The following is a 16,620-nucleotide window of genomic DNA, read 5'->3' as shown; positions in this document are numbered from 1 at the left end:
AACTGGAGAAACAAAAAAGGAACCCAACCCCTTGCAAACAACGATACAGGACACGATAATTGAAAGTTACCATTAATACAACCAGGTTCTTAATACCATATGGGCAAACTTAATTCAGGCAATTCAAAACTCTTATTGCTGCAGTATTTCCGCAGGAGATATTAAAGGAGATATTAATGTTAGTATTAGTTCTAAGAATTTGGAGGGGATAAATAATCATTAGGTTTAACCAGTCAAACTCAGGGTGGGAACCTAGTACCCCCCTCCAATTAACTAACTTGTTTCTCATTTACCTTTTAGCATGGTTTTCCCAGTAGATCCGCCTACAATATTTAGTGTACCACTTCTTGCTCCCAATGATGTAGTTGCTTCTAGTAGAGCACCAGTGATAAAATTTGAAAGTGAAGTACTGCATAAGGTAGCACGATACTCAGCAGGGCTTTGAATACATGGTTTTAGGCAAGAGCCATTGCCTCTGCAGCAGCAGTTTGCACGGTGTGCTAGTGGTTCCCTCACACGGTGGGAAAAATATTCCAAAGTATCTTCTGCTCCTTTTGTTGATTTGAAGCTCTGTCAAAAAACAAAAGGGGGAAAAGATTATGAGCAAATACATTTAACCAATGCATGCTGCATTTTCAATTGGTTAAGTAATCTACCGTCCTCAAATACTCAGAATCCAAAACCGATTTGAGCAAAGCTTAAACAATAGTTTTTTAAAATTGCTAATATACTGCTGGAAGAACATAACTTGAGAATATATTGGCCATGACACCAAAAGTAGGGTTCCCAGCTTCAGGTTGGGAAATACCAGGAGATTGGGGGCAGAGCCTGAGGAGGGCAGGGTTGGGTGAGGGGAGGGACTTCAATGCCATAGAGTCCATTTGCCAAAAGGGCCATTTTCTCTAGGGGAACTGATCTCTGTCGCCTGGAGATCAGTTGTAATAGCAGGAGATCTCCAGCCACCACCTGAAGCTTGGCAACCCTAACCAAAAGGGAGGATTTGAAGACAGAGAGAGGTGTTCAGTGGTGAGTTAGGCCTGGTCTCCACATGCATTCCTTACAGACAAATCCTGAAGTAAAAGCAAAAAAAATCTTAAACCCGATATTGCTACAGAAAGAAAGGTGTGAAAGCAGAGGAGCGCCTCTTTCATTTGTCCATTTCAACTGATGGCCTTACACAAAACACTTCAATTATTGCATGTCAACCTATATAGAACAGCATTCAGAACTTATTAGCAAGGAGTCGCCTCTCCAGAACAGTTATTTAATGAGTTGAAAGACAGCATCTGTGACTCACAATGTTGAGGCAACCTGACCTTTAAAAATGCCTTTCTTCTTCATATTGCAGAGCACCAAGTGAGGTCTTTGGTCAATCAGCACCATTAATCATACTCAGCATTGACAGCAGATATGGGAGTATTAGCCACAGAAAAGATGCCATTTTGGAAACATTTATGTAACAGTATGCTGAAGAACAACTGCTTGACACTTACTAGCTTTCTGCAATTTAAACTGCTGTATTTTCATAGTCCTGTATTCGGTATTGTTTGTTATGAGCTTTCCCCCCTTCGTTCATGACACATATCTTTAAAAAGCAGCATGTTTAATTTTGGGGGGCGGAAGATTACATCTTTCAATTCAGGAGATAAAAGAGCTAATTTTTCACATTTACTTCTAAAAAGGTGCATTGCTTCGAATCCATTTAGATAACGACGTATGCTAGCACTTAGCTAAATGGTAAAGGTAACAGTAGTCCCTTGTGCAAGCACTGGGTCATTATTGGCCCATGGGGTGACGTCACATCACGACATTTACTAGGCAGACTATATTTACGGGGTGGTTTGCCATTGCCTTCCCCTACACTTTACCCCCACCATGCCAGGTACTAATTTTACCAACCTCGGAAAGATGGAAGGCTGAGTCAAACTTGAGCCGGCTACCTGAAACCGACTTCTGTTGGGATCGAACTCAGCACTTAGCTACCATGCTAAAAAAAAAGAAGAAACCTAATTTCAGCCCCAATGTTCCTTGAAATGCATAAACATAAAACTGAGGAAATGTTGCCTCAAATCAATGGATTACGTGGCAACTAGATTGCTAGAGCCTGCTGCTTCCCAACACCAAGGAGCTGTTCTGCCACAAAAGTGAGACAATAGGTTTCTTCATCAGATGATCTATAATGGGGAACTACTCCATATACTACCTGTGGCTTCACACAACAGGTTCCAGCCCCTTCTTGCAAGTGTTGTTGTGAAAGACCAGAAAACAACTAGAAAGACTGAGGAGACATATTTCTCTGTTCCCAAGCCCCCGTTTTCCAGTGGAAAAATTGGAAATTTGGGGGAATGCTGAAAACAAGACTTCTATGAAATGTTTTCTATTTTAGAGCAAGTAAAATGCCTTTTTAAGACAAGGTTCTACTCATCCAAAATGCTTTCTAAGAATGATGCACTATGAAGTATACACTATTTGCATGCATAACAATCTGTAACATTAAATAATGATATTTCCTGGGTTTAATGTAGGCATCTGCAATACTTAAATATAACGCTCTTATAAGCTGTATTTAATGAACCTTAGAATGCCTCAAGCAGCGGGCATACGTATTTAGCCTTTTTAGTATGTTCTGAAAATATTTACCAAAAATAATTCCCATTTTCTATAGTTACTTTTTCAAAATACGTTAAAAACTTGCAACCTATGAAATGCCTGGCTGTTGCTTCTACAGCATTAAAGTTTTCTTAAGTAGTTAAGAAAGCAACTTTTTGTTTGTAAAAACAGGCAGTGGTGTTTTGTTGTAACGACGACTTAAAACTAATGATGTCAATTACAAAATTGTATAAAAGTAGACTTTGGGACACTTAGTTGTCTCCAGAGAGTTTGCATTTCACCTATTGTTTCCAAATACTGTCTCCACTGCGTTGGAACTTTACAAAAAAAAAAAAAAATATGACACAGATATGAAGGTTAGAGACAAGTAGAGAGAAGCATGCAGCTGTCTGAAATCTGACGTCCAAAGACGAGTCCTCAGCCTCCCATTATAAGGGCAGCTCTGGCCCCATAGGAAGGAGGGATTAACAATTCATCACGATCAGGCGATGCCAAGAGGCTTCCATCAGGAGTCACCATTCCTTCTGCTACTTTTCTAACTACGTATTCTTTATAGCAAGGCTATACAAAGGGGTACCCATTTGCTGATAGTTAAATAAATAAGGACACAGTGTACTTCACTGTATTATAGTGGTTAACTGCAGTGCATCTAGGGTTGCCAGGTCCCTCTTCGCTACCGGCGGGAGGTTTTTGGGACGGAGCCTGAGGAGGGTGGGGTTTGGGGAGGGGAGGGACTTCAATGCCATAGAGTCCAATGGCCAAAGCGGCCATTTTCTCCAGGTGAACTGATCTCTATTGGCTGGAGATCAGTTGTAACACAGGCAGGATGGTGCTGCTGCAGTCGTCTTGTTTGTGGGCTTCCTAGAGGCACCTGGTTGGCCACTGTGTGAACAGACGACTGGACTTGATGGGCCTTGGTCTGATCCAGCAGGGCCTTTCTTATGTCCTTATAAGCTCCCCAGCTAGTACCTGGAGGTTGGCAACCCTAAGTGCATCTGAAATGCCACCAAAGACTGCTATGTAATTTAGGGCTTCCAATGTCCAGGTGGGGCATGGAGACCTCCAGGAATTACAATGGATCTCCAGAATACACTGGATTAGTTCCCTTGGAGAAAACGGCTGCTTTGGAAGGTAGACTCTATGATTTCATACCCCACTGAGGGCCCTCCCCTCCTCAAACCCTACCCTTCCCAAGCTCCACCCCCAAATCTCCAGGAACTTCCCAACCCAGAGTTGGCAGCCCTAGGTCCCAGAATTGTTATAAAAGGATGCTAATGGAAGCATTTGTGGCAGCTGCATATGCACTGCTCTGCAAGCTTAAGGGGTGCAAAAAAGTTTCTAAATTACTTGACAAAATGATTTGTCACCAAAGATACGAGATTATCAAGTTCCAGTGCTTTGGGCTTTTCAATCCCTCTGTCCCTATTTAAACAAGAATGACAAGCTGGTGTAAAATGGTGGCTAAGAGTGCTAGGAATCTGAAGCGCCAAGAATCAAAACCAGAGCCATCAATCAAGATATTCTATATGCTATAATTCCAAAATGAGCTGCAAAACAACAAAACGATTCTCATCAGAGGGTACAAAGAACTTTAACATTCTTTCAATAATATTGCTTGGGCAGAGGGAGTCAATGCGACAGAACAGAAGGACCCCGAGGACTTAACTATAATCTGTTTCAGACAGTACAATCGTATGTACTGGGAGCCCCACCTACCATCCATGCATTACCCATGACCCTCCTGATACGCATGGGCACCACAGAATGTCAACAGAGGCAATGCACATTTTTACCATATATATGTACAATCTAGTTAAGCATTAATGCAAACCCTGAAAAACAATTCATGTTTACTAAAGCTGTACATAGGAGTCCCGTGGCGCAGAGTAGAAAGCTGCAGTACTGGAGTCCAAGCTCTGCTCATGACCTGAGTTTGATCCCGACAGAAGTCGGTTTCAGGTATCCGGCTCAAGGTTGACTCAGCCTTCCATCCTTCCGAGTTTGGTAAAATGAATATCCAGCTTGCTGGGGGTAAAGGGAAGATGACTGGGGAAGGCACTGGCAAACCACCCTGTAAACAAAGTCTGCCTAGGAAACGTTGGGATGTGACGTCACCCCATGGGTCAGGAATGACCCCGCTGCTTGCATAGGAGACCTTTATCTTTACCTAAAACTGTACAAACAGAGCAAATTATGTGCTGACCCTATTAACACAATATGGTGACCACAAGTATTGGGGAAGATCACAGGCACGCGCTTCCATTACATGCAGTTGGTAGGTTCCTGGTACATATGATGTTAACACCTGAAAAGGACTTATAAATTACATGCAAATGTGCAACTGAAAACTACCGTAGTCATTAATTCTGTTTAAGCCCTCATATATAGGAGGAAAATCAACTTGATGGAGACTGGGAAAGGGGACAGCATTTAGCATTTCTGCTACTCCACCACTACAGTGCTTCCCTCCTTAAAGAAACTTTCTCTGGGAGAAAGGGGGGTGAGGATTCAGTTGCACATGTTTGCTCTATTTATGTTACCTTAAAAGGTCACTATCACCACAAAAAAAATTACTTGATTGTTAATAAGGTTTTCCAAGAGAAAAGCTTTTGCCCATACCTTTAGCCACAGAGGTAAGGCACAGATTCTATAGTACAAAAAGTGAAACCTGTGTTTGAAAAATAATGATTTAATCAGAATACCCAATCCGTTCTCGCGCTATGAATAAGCCATTCTTGGCTCCACAAGCTACTTCTCGTGTAAAGATAAACAGTCATCAGTAACCCGTGAAAGAACAAGACTGGTGATATATCTGGTCTGTAACTCAATATAAACAGTCCATAACTCAAGAAGGTGTTGCAAATTACACTCAGCACAAATGCCTTTATGTAACAAATATACTATAGAGGCGTCAGGGTCGCCTCAACTGTAGTGCCTGGAAATAGAACTGCCCTAAAAACGTAATTGATGAAGACATCCTATTTCAGATTTACAAGGTATATGTGTTTCCATAAATTGTCAAAAGTAGCCTTGTTTTTTGAAGCGCAGATCATAGTCAGATTTATTCATGTTGTGGTCACAGACCTTAACAAACCAACTACACTCAAAATAAAATAGAATAAAATAAAATAAAATTCAACCCACAGCTGTATTAGTTCAATATCACAATAACATCTACTACTACACATTGAGATAAAGACTTCCCCCCATTAAAATCGTTTACCAGGATATTGTGGACCATATCAAGCCCTTGTATTACCTGTATCAGACCTATTAAAACTTTTCCTTAGTTTAATTGCTATAATGAAAAAAGAGGCCAATCACTGTGTAATAGATAAATTTACATCAGCCAGCAAGAATCTTACTCGCTCTTCTTCTGAGACCAACATCTGTGGGAGTGCAGATATTGGTGGTGGAAAGTACCGTCAAGTCACAGCTGACTTATGGCGACCCTGAAGGGTTTTCAAGGCAAGAGACATTCAGAAATGGTTTGCCAGTGCCTGCTTCTGCGTGGGCTGAAAGAGTTCTGAGGGAACTGTGACTGGCCCAAGGTCACCCAGCAGGCTTCATGAGAAGGAGTGGGGAATCAAACCCAGTTCTCTAGATTAGCGTCCGCCACCCTTAACCACTACACCGCGCTGGCTCTCATAGATATCGCAGATATTAATAGGCTGGATCCAACAGTGCCTTGTGAGAAGGGAAGGCCTATGATTTCTCTGGACCTCCCACTCAATGTGCAGGGTCCTGCACTGCAGCCCACAATGCCCCCAAGTGTTTCCCAACCCTCAAGAGCTGTTTTTGGGGAAGCACTGGGAAGTGCAGAGAATGGAGGGAGGCACCACTACACCATGCTGGGTGATAGATGGCCCCACATATTAGTATCTTCAAGATTGCTGGAGCCATCATTGTATAAGGACATAAGAAAAGCCATGCTGGATCAGACCAAGGTCCATCAAATCCAGCAGTCTATTCACACAGTGGCCAACCAGGTGCCTCTAGGTAGGGCTGTCAATTCGGTTCGGCCCGAACTGAAAATCAACCGAATTTCCCGATTCGGTGCTTTTCTGTTCGGACGGTTCTGAACTCAAAACTGGCGGGCAACCGGGGGGGCCGAATTCAGCGAGTTCGGGAGTTCGCGAATAAATTCGGCAAATTCGGCCATCAGTAAGCAGCATAACCGTCAGTAAGCAGCATTCTCCTCCCCCGGCCAATCGGTGGGCAAGCTGGGTCTTCTTCTGGCCAATCAGTCAGGATTGAGTACTGGAGGAATCAGCTGGTGTGCGGCCTGGCCAGGGAGAGAGAGAGAGAGAGCGAAATCCTCGTGTGTGTGTGTGTGGGGGGTGCTTGTGCACATTCGCTCCTTTCTGTGGCTGCAGGGGGCGCATTTTTTGGGGTACAGACACAAAACTTTCACTGGAACTTCAGATGAAGCTTCTTAAGGTACCCCCCCAAGTTTTGTAAACATTGGGTCAGGGAGTCCTGAGATATAGGCTCCCCACCCTTTTTCTTTCCATGGCTGCAGGGGGCGCATTTTTGGGGGTACAGATCCCAAACTTTGAACGGAGTTTCAGACCAGTGTTCTTAAGATACCCCCCAAGTTTTGTAAACATTGGGTCAGGGGGTCTCGAGATATGGGCTCTCCCCCTTTTCCCTCCCCCCCTTTTCCATTTATGTGGCTGCAGGGGGCACTTTTTTGGGGATATAGCCCCCAAACTTTTAGCATAGCTTCAGTGAATTATTCTTAAGATACTACCCAAGTTTTGTAAAGATGGGTTCAGTGGGGGCAGAAATATCGCCTCCCCCCCTTTTCTCTTTCCATGGCTGCAGGGGGCGCATTTTTGGGGGTGCAGATCCCAAACTTTGAGCGGAGTTTCAGACCAGTGTTCTTAAGATACCCCCCAAGTTTTGTGAACATTGGGTCAGGGGGTCCCGAGATATGGGCTTTCCCCTTTCCCCTTTTCCCTATTGGGATGAATGGAACAGCCGATCCTGTGTGCATCTCCTCTCCAGAGCAAAACGTTCCGTGCCTAATTGGAATCATCTTGGATTACAGCCCCTCTTGATGGAACAGAAGACAGCCACAGTAAGACCCCTTTGGGGGCTTTAATCTATAATTTTTCTCCGGAGTATGTGTGTGTGTGGGGGAAAGCAGAGTCTGTGTGTGTGTGGGGAGGGAGCAGTTTCTGTGGGTGGGGGGGAAGCCAAAGGGGGCTTTCGTCGGTTCTGCCTGGGGTGTGTGTTCCCCCTCGAGTCTCTCGCTCCCTGGTTTGAGGGGGGAGGTTTCAGTTGTGTGTTGCAAAGGTGTTGTTTAACAAGGTTGTGTTTGCAGTTGTTTTGCTAATTTCTCCGCTGTTGTCGGGGCTGGGAGCTTTGTGCGTGGGCGGCAAGCTCTGCTGAGAGATGCACATTAAGGGTGGGGGGGACCCCTTTCAGGGCCCATATCTCAGCCCCCCCTGACCCAATCTTTACAAAACTTGGAGAGTCTTTCAATAAATGTCCTTTGAAGCTCTGCCAAAAGTTTGGGACCTCTAAGCCCAAAAATGCCCCCCCCCAGAGCCGCGGAAAGGCGCGGTTGTGTTTTTAATGGCTTTATTCGGCCGAATTTGTTTCCGAACTTTGAATTCCCGCCGAATTGAACGGATCCGAAGTGGGGGAGTTCGGACTTCGGCACGTACCGAACCCACAAGGGCCAAATTTGGCCGAATCCGAACTGTACCGAATTTTTTTTTGACAGCCCTACCTCTAGGAAGCCACAAACAAGACCACTGCAGCAGCATTATCCTACCTGTGTTCCACATCACCTAATATAATAGGCATGCTCCTCTGATACTAGAGAGAACAGGTATGCATCATAACTAGCATTCATTCTGACTAATAGCCATAGATAGCCCTATCCTCCATGAACATGTCCACTCCCCTCTTAAAGCCTCCCAAGTTGGCAGCCACCACCACATCCTGGGGCAGGGGTTCCACCTTACCCAAACCCTAAGACAAAGACAAACAGTATAACACCCATGCATGGCAGTAAGCTGCCCACATAGGGTGGGGGGCTTCCTATCAATGATGGCTTTAGCACCAGACGTCATTCTGCATCCGCACTCTTAACACAGTGTACAGTGATAGGACATGAACTGTAGGCATGATGGAAGTTGTGCCAAAAAGAACAGAAAAAAGGAACAGGGATGGAGAAACAGGAATAAATAAATGCTGAAGTGAGTTGATGATGGTATTTAAATTATTCTGTAATACCAACAGTCGAAATGGTTTCATATTTAATAATCTCTTCTAGGATGCTGCCCTTTCATTAGAAGCAGTGTCACTCTCTACCTAATAGAACTAAACGTTTTTAGAAGCATGCCAATTTAGTCTTCGACATCGTTTCTTTATTTTAAAGATTTTTTTATTAAGGAAACTTACAGTGCATCCTAGTGAACTTTCTGACATTTCCAAAGAACTTCCTCATGTTTTCCTTAGGCCAAAGAGCACCAGGCATTCTCCTTGCCTCATCTTTCTCATTCCTCTTCTGTAATTAGTCCCATGAAAAATCTGTACTTTGGCACAATGCAGGTTTCGCCAAGATAAAAACATGTCTGATATAGCTGTCACCAAGGTGAATCTTCAAAGCACTCAGCACCTTTAGAGCAGGGCATTAAGATAGAAACCCTTCTTTAAAATATTTTATTAATGCTTTGAACGCAATCCTGAAGTGGGGGGGGGGTAGATTCTCAACAGCCAGGTGCAGCAGTGCCGCGCCACCTCCTCAGAGGCTTCCCAGCCGCCACAAAGGGGGGGAAGCATTTTTTTAAAAGAAAAAAGGGAGGAAATGCCCCTTTGAAAACAGCAAGGCTGCACCACCAAAAAAGGTGGCGCAGCCCCGCCGCCAATCAAGGAGGCGTTCCCGGGGCGAAAAAGCTATGGAAGCTTCCTAAAGGCATCTCCACCCACAGGAACTCCCTGAGAATGTCCACCACGCCAGCACAGCTACACTGGCGGAGAGGGCCAGCAGTGCCTGAACGCTGGCATGTTCGCCCCCACGCCGGCATAGGTGCCACCTTATCACAGAATAAGGTGGCATCTGCGCCAGCGTGGAGTCACTCCAACTCCAAAGGAGCAGCTTTGCCCCCCCTTCAGGAATGGGCTGCCCGTATTAGAAAAATAGCATGTAGAAACCCACTTGTGGGTTTTATAGATTTTTATTTCCAAGTTGCATTGAAAAAAATCCACAAACGCCAACCTAAATCATTCATAAGGGAACAAGAAGATAACAGTCAGGGGAAGAACAACACACATATATCCTCACCAACAAATCCATATTTGGCAATTAAATAGACACTAAAAACAGATTAACTGTAAATATGGTATCTTGAAAATGATTTTTTAAAGAAAGAGAAAAACTCAAGTCAGCCTATTTCAATGGCATTCACAGGCCAAAGAACTGATAACCTTTGTGCAATAAAACCTTCTTACAATGACAACTATTTTCTCAGATTGCACTTTAAAACATGCCTAAACTTATTTCAGCTTAGTGGTTCAAAAAAGTCTCTGCCTTCTTGATTCAGTTTTTAAAACATACACCCTGAGAAAACTGGACAAAGAAAAATACTAGTTCAACATTGTTTCAGGAGCTTTTGGTATGGTGGGATCTGAATGTTTCTCCAACATGAAGCAGCATTCCTTGAGCACAGCTATATTGAAAATGCAGGATACAGACTCCCCCAAAAGACTTTTTTAAAAAGACTCAGGAACAAACTACATGTTACCTGGATGATCTATGATCAGGCTCCTAACATTTTCTTTAACATTAAGAAACATCTGGAGGGGAACAATTGGGATGTGGTCCATAGTGGTGTGGTGGAGGTTATTTTTTTCCTCCCACCTTCAGGGGCTGATTTCTACTCACCATGATACAGAAAAAATACCCACGTCGAACCTGTCTTTTTCCCTACCACAGCTCATAGTAGCTCTATGTCTAATAGGGAAAACACCACTATTGTGATCTGATTTAATTTCTCCCCCCACCACCACCAAGCGGCTGCTTCTCAGTGTTAAAGAAAACAATAAGACATGTATCTTATCCTTCTTCAGAATTGTTCCCAGTCCTCCAAACTATGAGCAAGGGCATGTAATCTGCTTGCACGCACCCTCTTTCCTCTTCCTGCTCCATTTCCTTTTTTTCAGCAACCCATCATTTGCTATTGCATCCAAACTGGGCAGACCATGACTTCAGCAAACCATAGTTTGCCCCAAATGTCAAAAGCGACTAAGTGGCAGCCCTAGGGTTGGAACTTGCAAACTTTTTTCCCTTCGCATGGGGTTTTGAAGCAAGCACGTGGCCTGCTCTTTCCCTTTTCACCTTCCAGACTCAGAACAAGAGATACTCTACTCTTGCCTCTTAACTTCTATTTCTTTACCTTCAAGACATTCACTGTGCAGTATTTGAGAACCAGTGGTTTATAAAATGTTAGATCAACGCACATCATTTTGGCAGGCAGGATATGTTGCAGTGCTATGGATAGGATCTCTGATAGGCTTTGCTCTTTGTATGTTGCAGTGCTATTGACAGGAGCTCTGATAGGCTTTGCTCTTACTACATCCGTGTCTCCATGTAAAGCATTTTCCTTTTACCTACTGGAATGAGAGGCAGCCTTCACTTATATGGAAGAAAGGAAAAGGACACCATTGGGGTGAGGGCTAACTTAATTTTCTGTCCTGTGATCCCAGCCACTTCATTATGTTAGGTAATACGCTTTTGCAATTGCAAGTGTGCACACAATCTGATAAGCAATGAATTCCTAGCCTTCTCATGCCACTTTGTAGCTTCCTTTCCACTTTCCTTTTCAGGCAATCAGGACAACAACTATCTGCACCCTTTCCCTTATATCTCTGCACTGAAAAAGGCTAAAGATTTCAATAAAAGCTGGAAATTTAAAGGAGCTAGGAGGTCATGACAATAGATTGCTATAACTTTATTGCACTATAGCACTATAGTAATTATCAATATGTTACAAATTCCTCAAAAGCCCTGCTAAGACACGGGAGGGGGGGACTGTTACCATCAGTGAAATGATGCTGATGTGGGCAGGGCTTTAAAAATGTGCACCTTCCCATCCACATGGTGTTCAAACACACTTGGACTGTTTTCTTTCAAAAAATGTTATAGAAAAGCAGGTTTGGGAAGGATTGGAGCAAATCAAAGGAAAACCTGGAAAGTGGATGATTAGATGATGATGTCATGGGGACGCTTAAAAAAAGCACTGCAGTTAGGAAGTCAAGGCAGAACAAAACATTCATGTAGAAGCAGCCAGAATGATTTAATTTTGTTTAGTCAAAAACGGAAGGACTATCTACCATGTCACAGGAAGGCCTGTACACTTTCTAAAATCCAAAGCAACTTACGGTAATAGGTTGGATACCACAAATTCTTTGCTCTATCAGTAACACTTTACTCTGGCTCAAGGAGACTTATCCCAATGCAAGAGATTCTTCTGCCAGAGGAATAGATATGAGGAATCCAAGCCAATGAATTGTGTTGTGCCTACTCTCAAAAGCACACTCCAAACCAACATGAGATGCATACAGAGAACCTACAAACAGGCGCGAAAGATTTTTTTTCCCCCATGGAGTGACCCGCCCCTTCAAACTGCATTCAGCAGATGATGAAGAAGAAAAGTTGGTTTTTATATGCTGACTTTCTCTACCACTTAAGGAAGAATTAAACCAGCTTACAATCACCTTCCCTTCCTCTCCCCACAACAGACACCCTGTGAGGGAGGTGGAGCTGAGAGAGTGTGACTAGCCCAAGGTCACCCAGCTAGCTTCGTGTGTAGGAGGGGGGAAACAAATCCAGTTCACCAGATTAGCCTCCGCCGCTCATGTGGAGGAGTGGGGAATCAAACCCGATTCTCCAGATCAGACCCTGCTGCTCCAAACCACTGCACTTAACCACTACACCAACAAATCAAAATCCAATCTCACTTATCTATCTTGCTCCTACTCAGAATCTTCAAGTGGTTTAAATGTCTTTTTTTAAGTGCAGTGTGAATATTGATTCGTTTAAGCATTTGATGCTTTTTTCCCCAAGGAAAACTCACTTTAAAAGAGTTGCAAACTGCTCCCATAAAGCAGGGAAGGTCCGTTTATGAGCTGGAAAATGCTAGCCCATCAAGCACTGCAACACACCTGGCTTTGATGGTAAATTGGCAGAAACAGCTTCTCATGAGCTTAATCCTGGACAAGGAATTCACCATCTGTGTACAAGATCGTAAGAGCCCTACTACAGTGGTCTGATCAACAAACATTATACAATGGTAGGCAGAAAAGATAGTTCCCTACCGAGATGTATCCAAAAACTCTCTCAGATTCTCTCATTTGCAACAAACTGTGCCGCAGATAAAATGATCTGAGAAATGGCAGAAGAGCAGTACAAAAGGCGTAATAATCTTGAGCCAAGAATGAAGGACTAAGGAAGACAACTGCTCTTAAAACAACATAGAGATTTGTGTGCCCTTTCAAAATTAACAAAAGTTACACCTTCCCTTCCTCTTTTATCCCTAATTCTCTTCCTATGCAAGTGAAACACTGACCGTGGGATCTATGTGTGTGTATGTAAAGTGCCTTCAAGTCGCAGCCGACTTATGGCGACCCCTTTTTGGGGTTTTCATGGCAAGAGACTAACAGAAGTGGTTTGCCAGTGCCTTCCTCTGCACAGCAACCCTGGACTTCCTTGGTGGTCTCCCTTCCAAATGCTAACCAGGGCTGACCCTGCTTATCTTCTGAGTTCTGGCGAGATCAGGCTAGCCTGGCCCATCCAGGTCAGGGCGTGGGATCCATACTATATACATATTTCATAAAAGAAAGCATAGCTGCTTGCCGTCACTGCTCATACGGCATATGGCTCATGTGGCAGCTGTACTGCTCATTGGGTGGCAGCCTTAATTTACAATTTCCATGTTTCCTGGACCATGAATGAGATTTTGTCTTTCCTTGAATGAAAGGTTTGTCATTTAAAACAGCTAGGTTGGGTTTATAAGCTTTTGAAAGTCAAAGCTCCCTCCGTCAGACATTTGACTCTTGAAAGCTTATACCCCCCAAATCTTCTTGGACTCTATGGTGGTAAAGGTAAAGGTAGTCCCCCTGTGCAAGCACCGGGTCATTCCTGACCCATGGGGTGACGTTACATCGTGGCGATTACTAGGCAGACTGTATTTACGGGGTGGTTTGCCATTGCCTTCCCCAGTCAACTACACTTTGCCCTGGGTACTCATTTTACCGACCTCGAAAGGATGGAAGGCTGAGTCAACCTTGAGCCGGCTACCTGAAACCGACTTTCATCAGGATCGAACTCAGGTCATAATCAGAGCTTTTGACTGCAGTACTGCAGCTTACCACTCTGCGCCATACGGCTCTGGTGCTACTGGCCTTGAATCTAGCTGTTCTACTGCAGACCAACAAAGCTACCCTCTGAAGCTTATTTCAGAACATATGTCAACATGGCAAACCCTTTCCCACCTTCTAATCCAATTTATCTACCTCCAACGGGGCCAACATAAAGATATATTAATTGTCAAAATAAGAAGCAAGTGCATTGTCACTGAGGGAAAAAAAGCATGATTTACTGTTCCATCCTAAATAGAATTATACTCTTCTAAGCCCCTTGACTTCAATGAATGCTTAAGATAACACTGTTAACGCCCCCACCAGTTTATTGTTACTTATATCTAATAACCAACCTATCCAACCCAATTGCACTTAAGTGACATTAAAATCACTTATATAGCATGCTCAAGTGTGCTTGATTGGGGCCTCTCAAGTGAAACCAAAAAGTCAGCACAGACTTCTCAGGTCTTTCATCTTTAGTCAGCACAGACTTTTCGGGTCTTTCATATTATTCACCGAATAAAATATACTTAAACTGATTGTCAAAAAGCCTAACAAAAAAAGAATTAAAGTATGTTGAACTGAACTAAAGCCAGTAAGATATTAAAGGTCTAGAATAAGGCTTTTCTGCCTTTTCCCACTGGAGTTCAATGTCATATGAGGCATTACTCCCTGAATGTAAAACATTTGGCTCTGGATCAGGGGAACAAAAATACTTTATATTAACTTCTCGCATCCTCTGGAGACCATTACAGAGCCAGGAACTGCAGTAGAGGCATCCATGAGATTTATTTTGCTTTGTATGTGTTAGTTTCAACTGAAATTCTGTATATGTTACAACTTGCTTGCAAAAATTCATAGACACTTGTGCGCCTTTAAACAGCATTTATTAAAAGTGTAAAGGATATTAACAGTGGTATGCAACACTACTATGACAACTCCCCCCAAACATGAAGTAATGTAGCTGAACTTCCATGAGAGACTGGAAAAACAGCTGGTTAAACAGCCTTTTTTAGAAGAAATGTCTCAATCAAAAGTGATTGGCTACCTTCAAGTTTACTGCATATCTGTGCTTTCAAAGATATGAAGAAAAGTTGTTTATATGCCGACTTTCTCTACCACTTAAGGAAGAATCAAATCAGTTTACAATCATCTTCCCTTCCCCTCCCCACAACAGACACCCGGTGAGATAGGTGGGGCTGAAAGAGCTCTAAGAGAACTGTGACTAGCCCAAGGTCACCCAGCTGGCTTCAGGTATAGGAGTGGGGAAACCAGATTAGCCTCCGTCGCTCATGTGGAGGAGTGGGGAATTAAACCCGGTTCTCCAGATTAGAGTCCACCACTCCAAACCAATGCTTTTTACTACATCACACTGATGTAGTCCACAGTGTAGCATCCCTACCACACTGCACATATATTGTTGAAGTATCTTTGAGTACCAGTGCCCTTAGCAGAACAAAGGGGTGCTACCAAATGCCTCAACATCAGCTTGTCCCACTTTCTATAAAACAGCAGGATGGTCAAGACAACAAATTAGACAACTGACAGGATTTTCGAGGGCAAACAGTAATACATGGCCATTGCCCATCAGTTGCATTCGATAGGCTTAACAACAGCATGAAATGGGTTAGTGGTTTCAATTAGCAAAATTTATTCCGCTGCACCACAACCCAATCCAGATCAGGGTCTCACAGGGCTGCAACTGCTGTTTAAAAATAATTGGGGAGTATCAAGTTACAGAGTTTACATCAGCTTGTCTATTTTGACTCTGAGAAACTGGGCAATCCTGTAGGCGGGAAGGTCCCTGTACTGTTAAAAATATGGATGGTCCCAAGAGCCATGGCACAGTGGCAGAGCATGGAAAAGGCTGCAGCTTCCATCTACAGCATCTCCAGTTCAAAAGATCTCAGGTAATAGATGCTTGAAAGGGTCATTCTCTGCCAGCAACCTAGGAAAGCTGCTACCAATCAGAACCATCAGTCAATACCAAGTAGGGTCGCCAACCTCCAGGTACTAGATGGAGATCTCCTGCTATTATAGCTGATCTCCAGCTGATAGAGATCAGTTCCCCTAGAGAAAATGGCCGTTTTGGCCATTGGACTCTATGGCATTGAAGTCAGCACTCAAGCACTACTGTAAATCTCTGCATTTCCCTCTTCATAGGAAGGCTTAAAGTCCCCTAGGTTGGGAAGGCTGGCAGAGAACCACGATCCCTAAGAGACCACTAGCGCTTAATATGCAGACTTTAATTAATTCAACCTGCTGCAGCAAAAACCATACAAATTCAGGAACAAGACACGATTAAGATAGATGTCTGGAAACTCCTGCATATTAGATCTAGTCTGGAAGTCCTTGATCAACTTCTATACGTTTCTTTCATCCTCCTTTGCATCCTCTTAAAAATGTTAGTAATGAAGCAGTAGAGAGCCAGCATGGTGTAGTGGTTAAAGTGTCAGACTGGGATCTGGGAAACCCAGGTTCAAATCCACCCTCTGCCGTAGAAACTTGCTGGGTGACCTTGAGCCAGTCACACTCTCATCCTGACCCTGGCTAGTATTTGGATGGGAGACCTCCAAGGAATACCAGGGGCATGATGTGGAGGCAGGCAATGGCAAACCACCTCTGAACATCTCT

At 43.6% G+C, this 16,620-nt stretch overlaps 1 protein-coding gene across 1 annotated transcript in view; it reads right to left on the bottom strand.

Moving 5' to 3' along the window:
- PLCE1 (phospholipase C epsilon 1) overlaps positions 1 to 16,620 on the bottom strand; it is a 152,453-nt gene that overhangs the window by 108,532 nt on the left and 27,301 nt on the right. The window contains 3 exon segments of the mRNA XM_056849540.1: positions 294 to 548; positions 10,905 to 10,989; positions 12,007 to 12,025. Of these exon segments, the coding sequence (XP_056705518.1) occupies positions 294 to 548; positions 10,905 to 10,989; positions 12,007 to 12,025 (359 nt within the window).

The sequence above is a fragment of the Euleptes europaea genome, chromosome 5, assembly GCF_029931775.1.
Source record: "Euleptes europaea isolate rEulEur1 chromosome 5, rEulEur1.hap1, whole genome shotgun sequence".
Taxonomy (NCBI): Eukaryota; Metazoa; Chordata; class Lepidosauria; order Squamata; family Sphaerodactylidae; genus Euleptes; species Euleptes europaea.
Note: the sequence above shows the minus strand (reverse complement) of the source record. Positions and strands in the feature narration are given on the sequence as shown.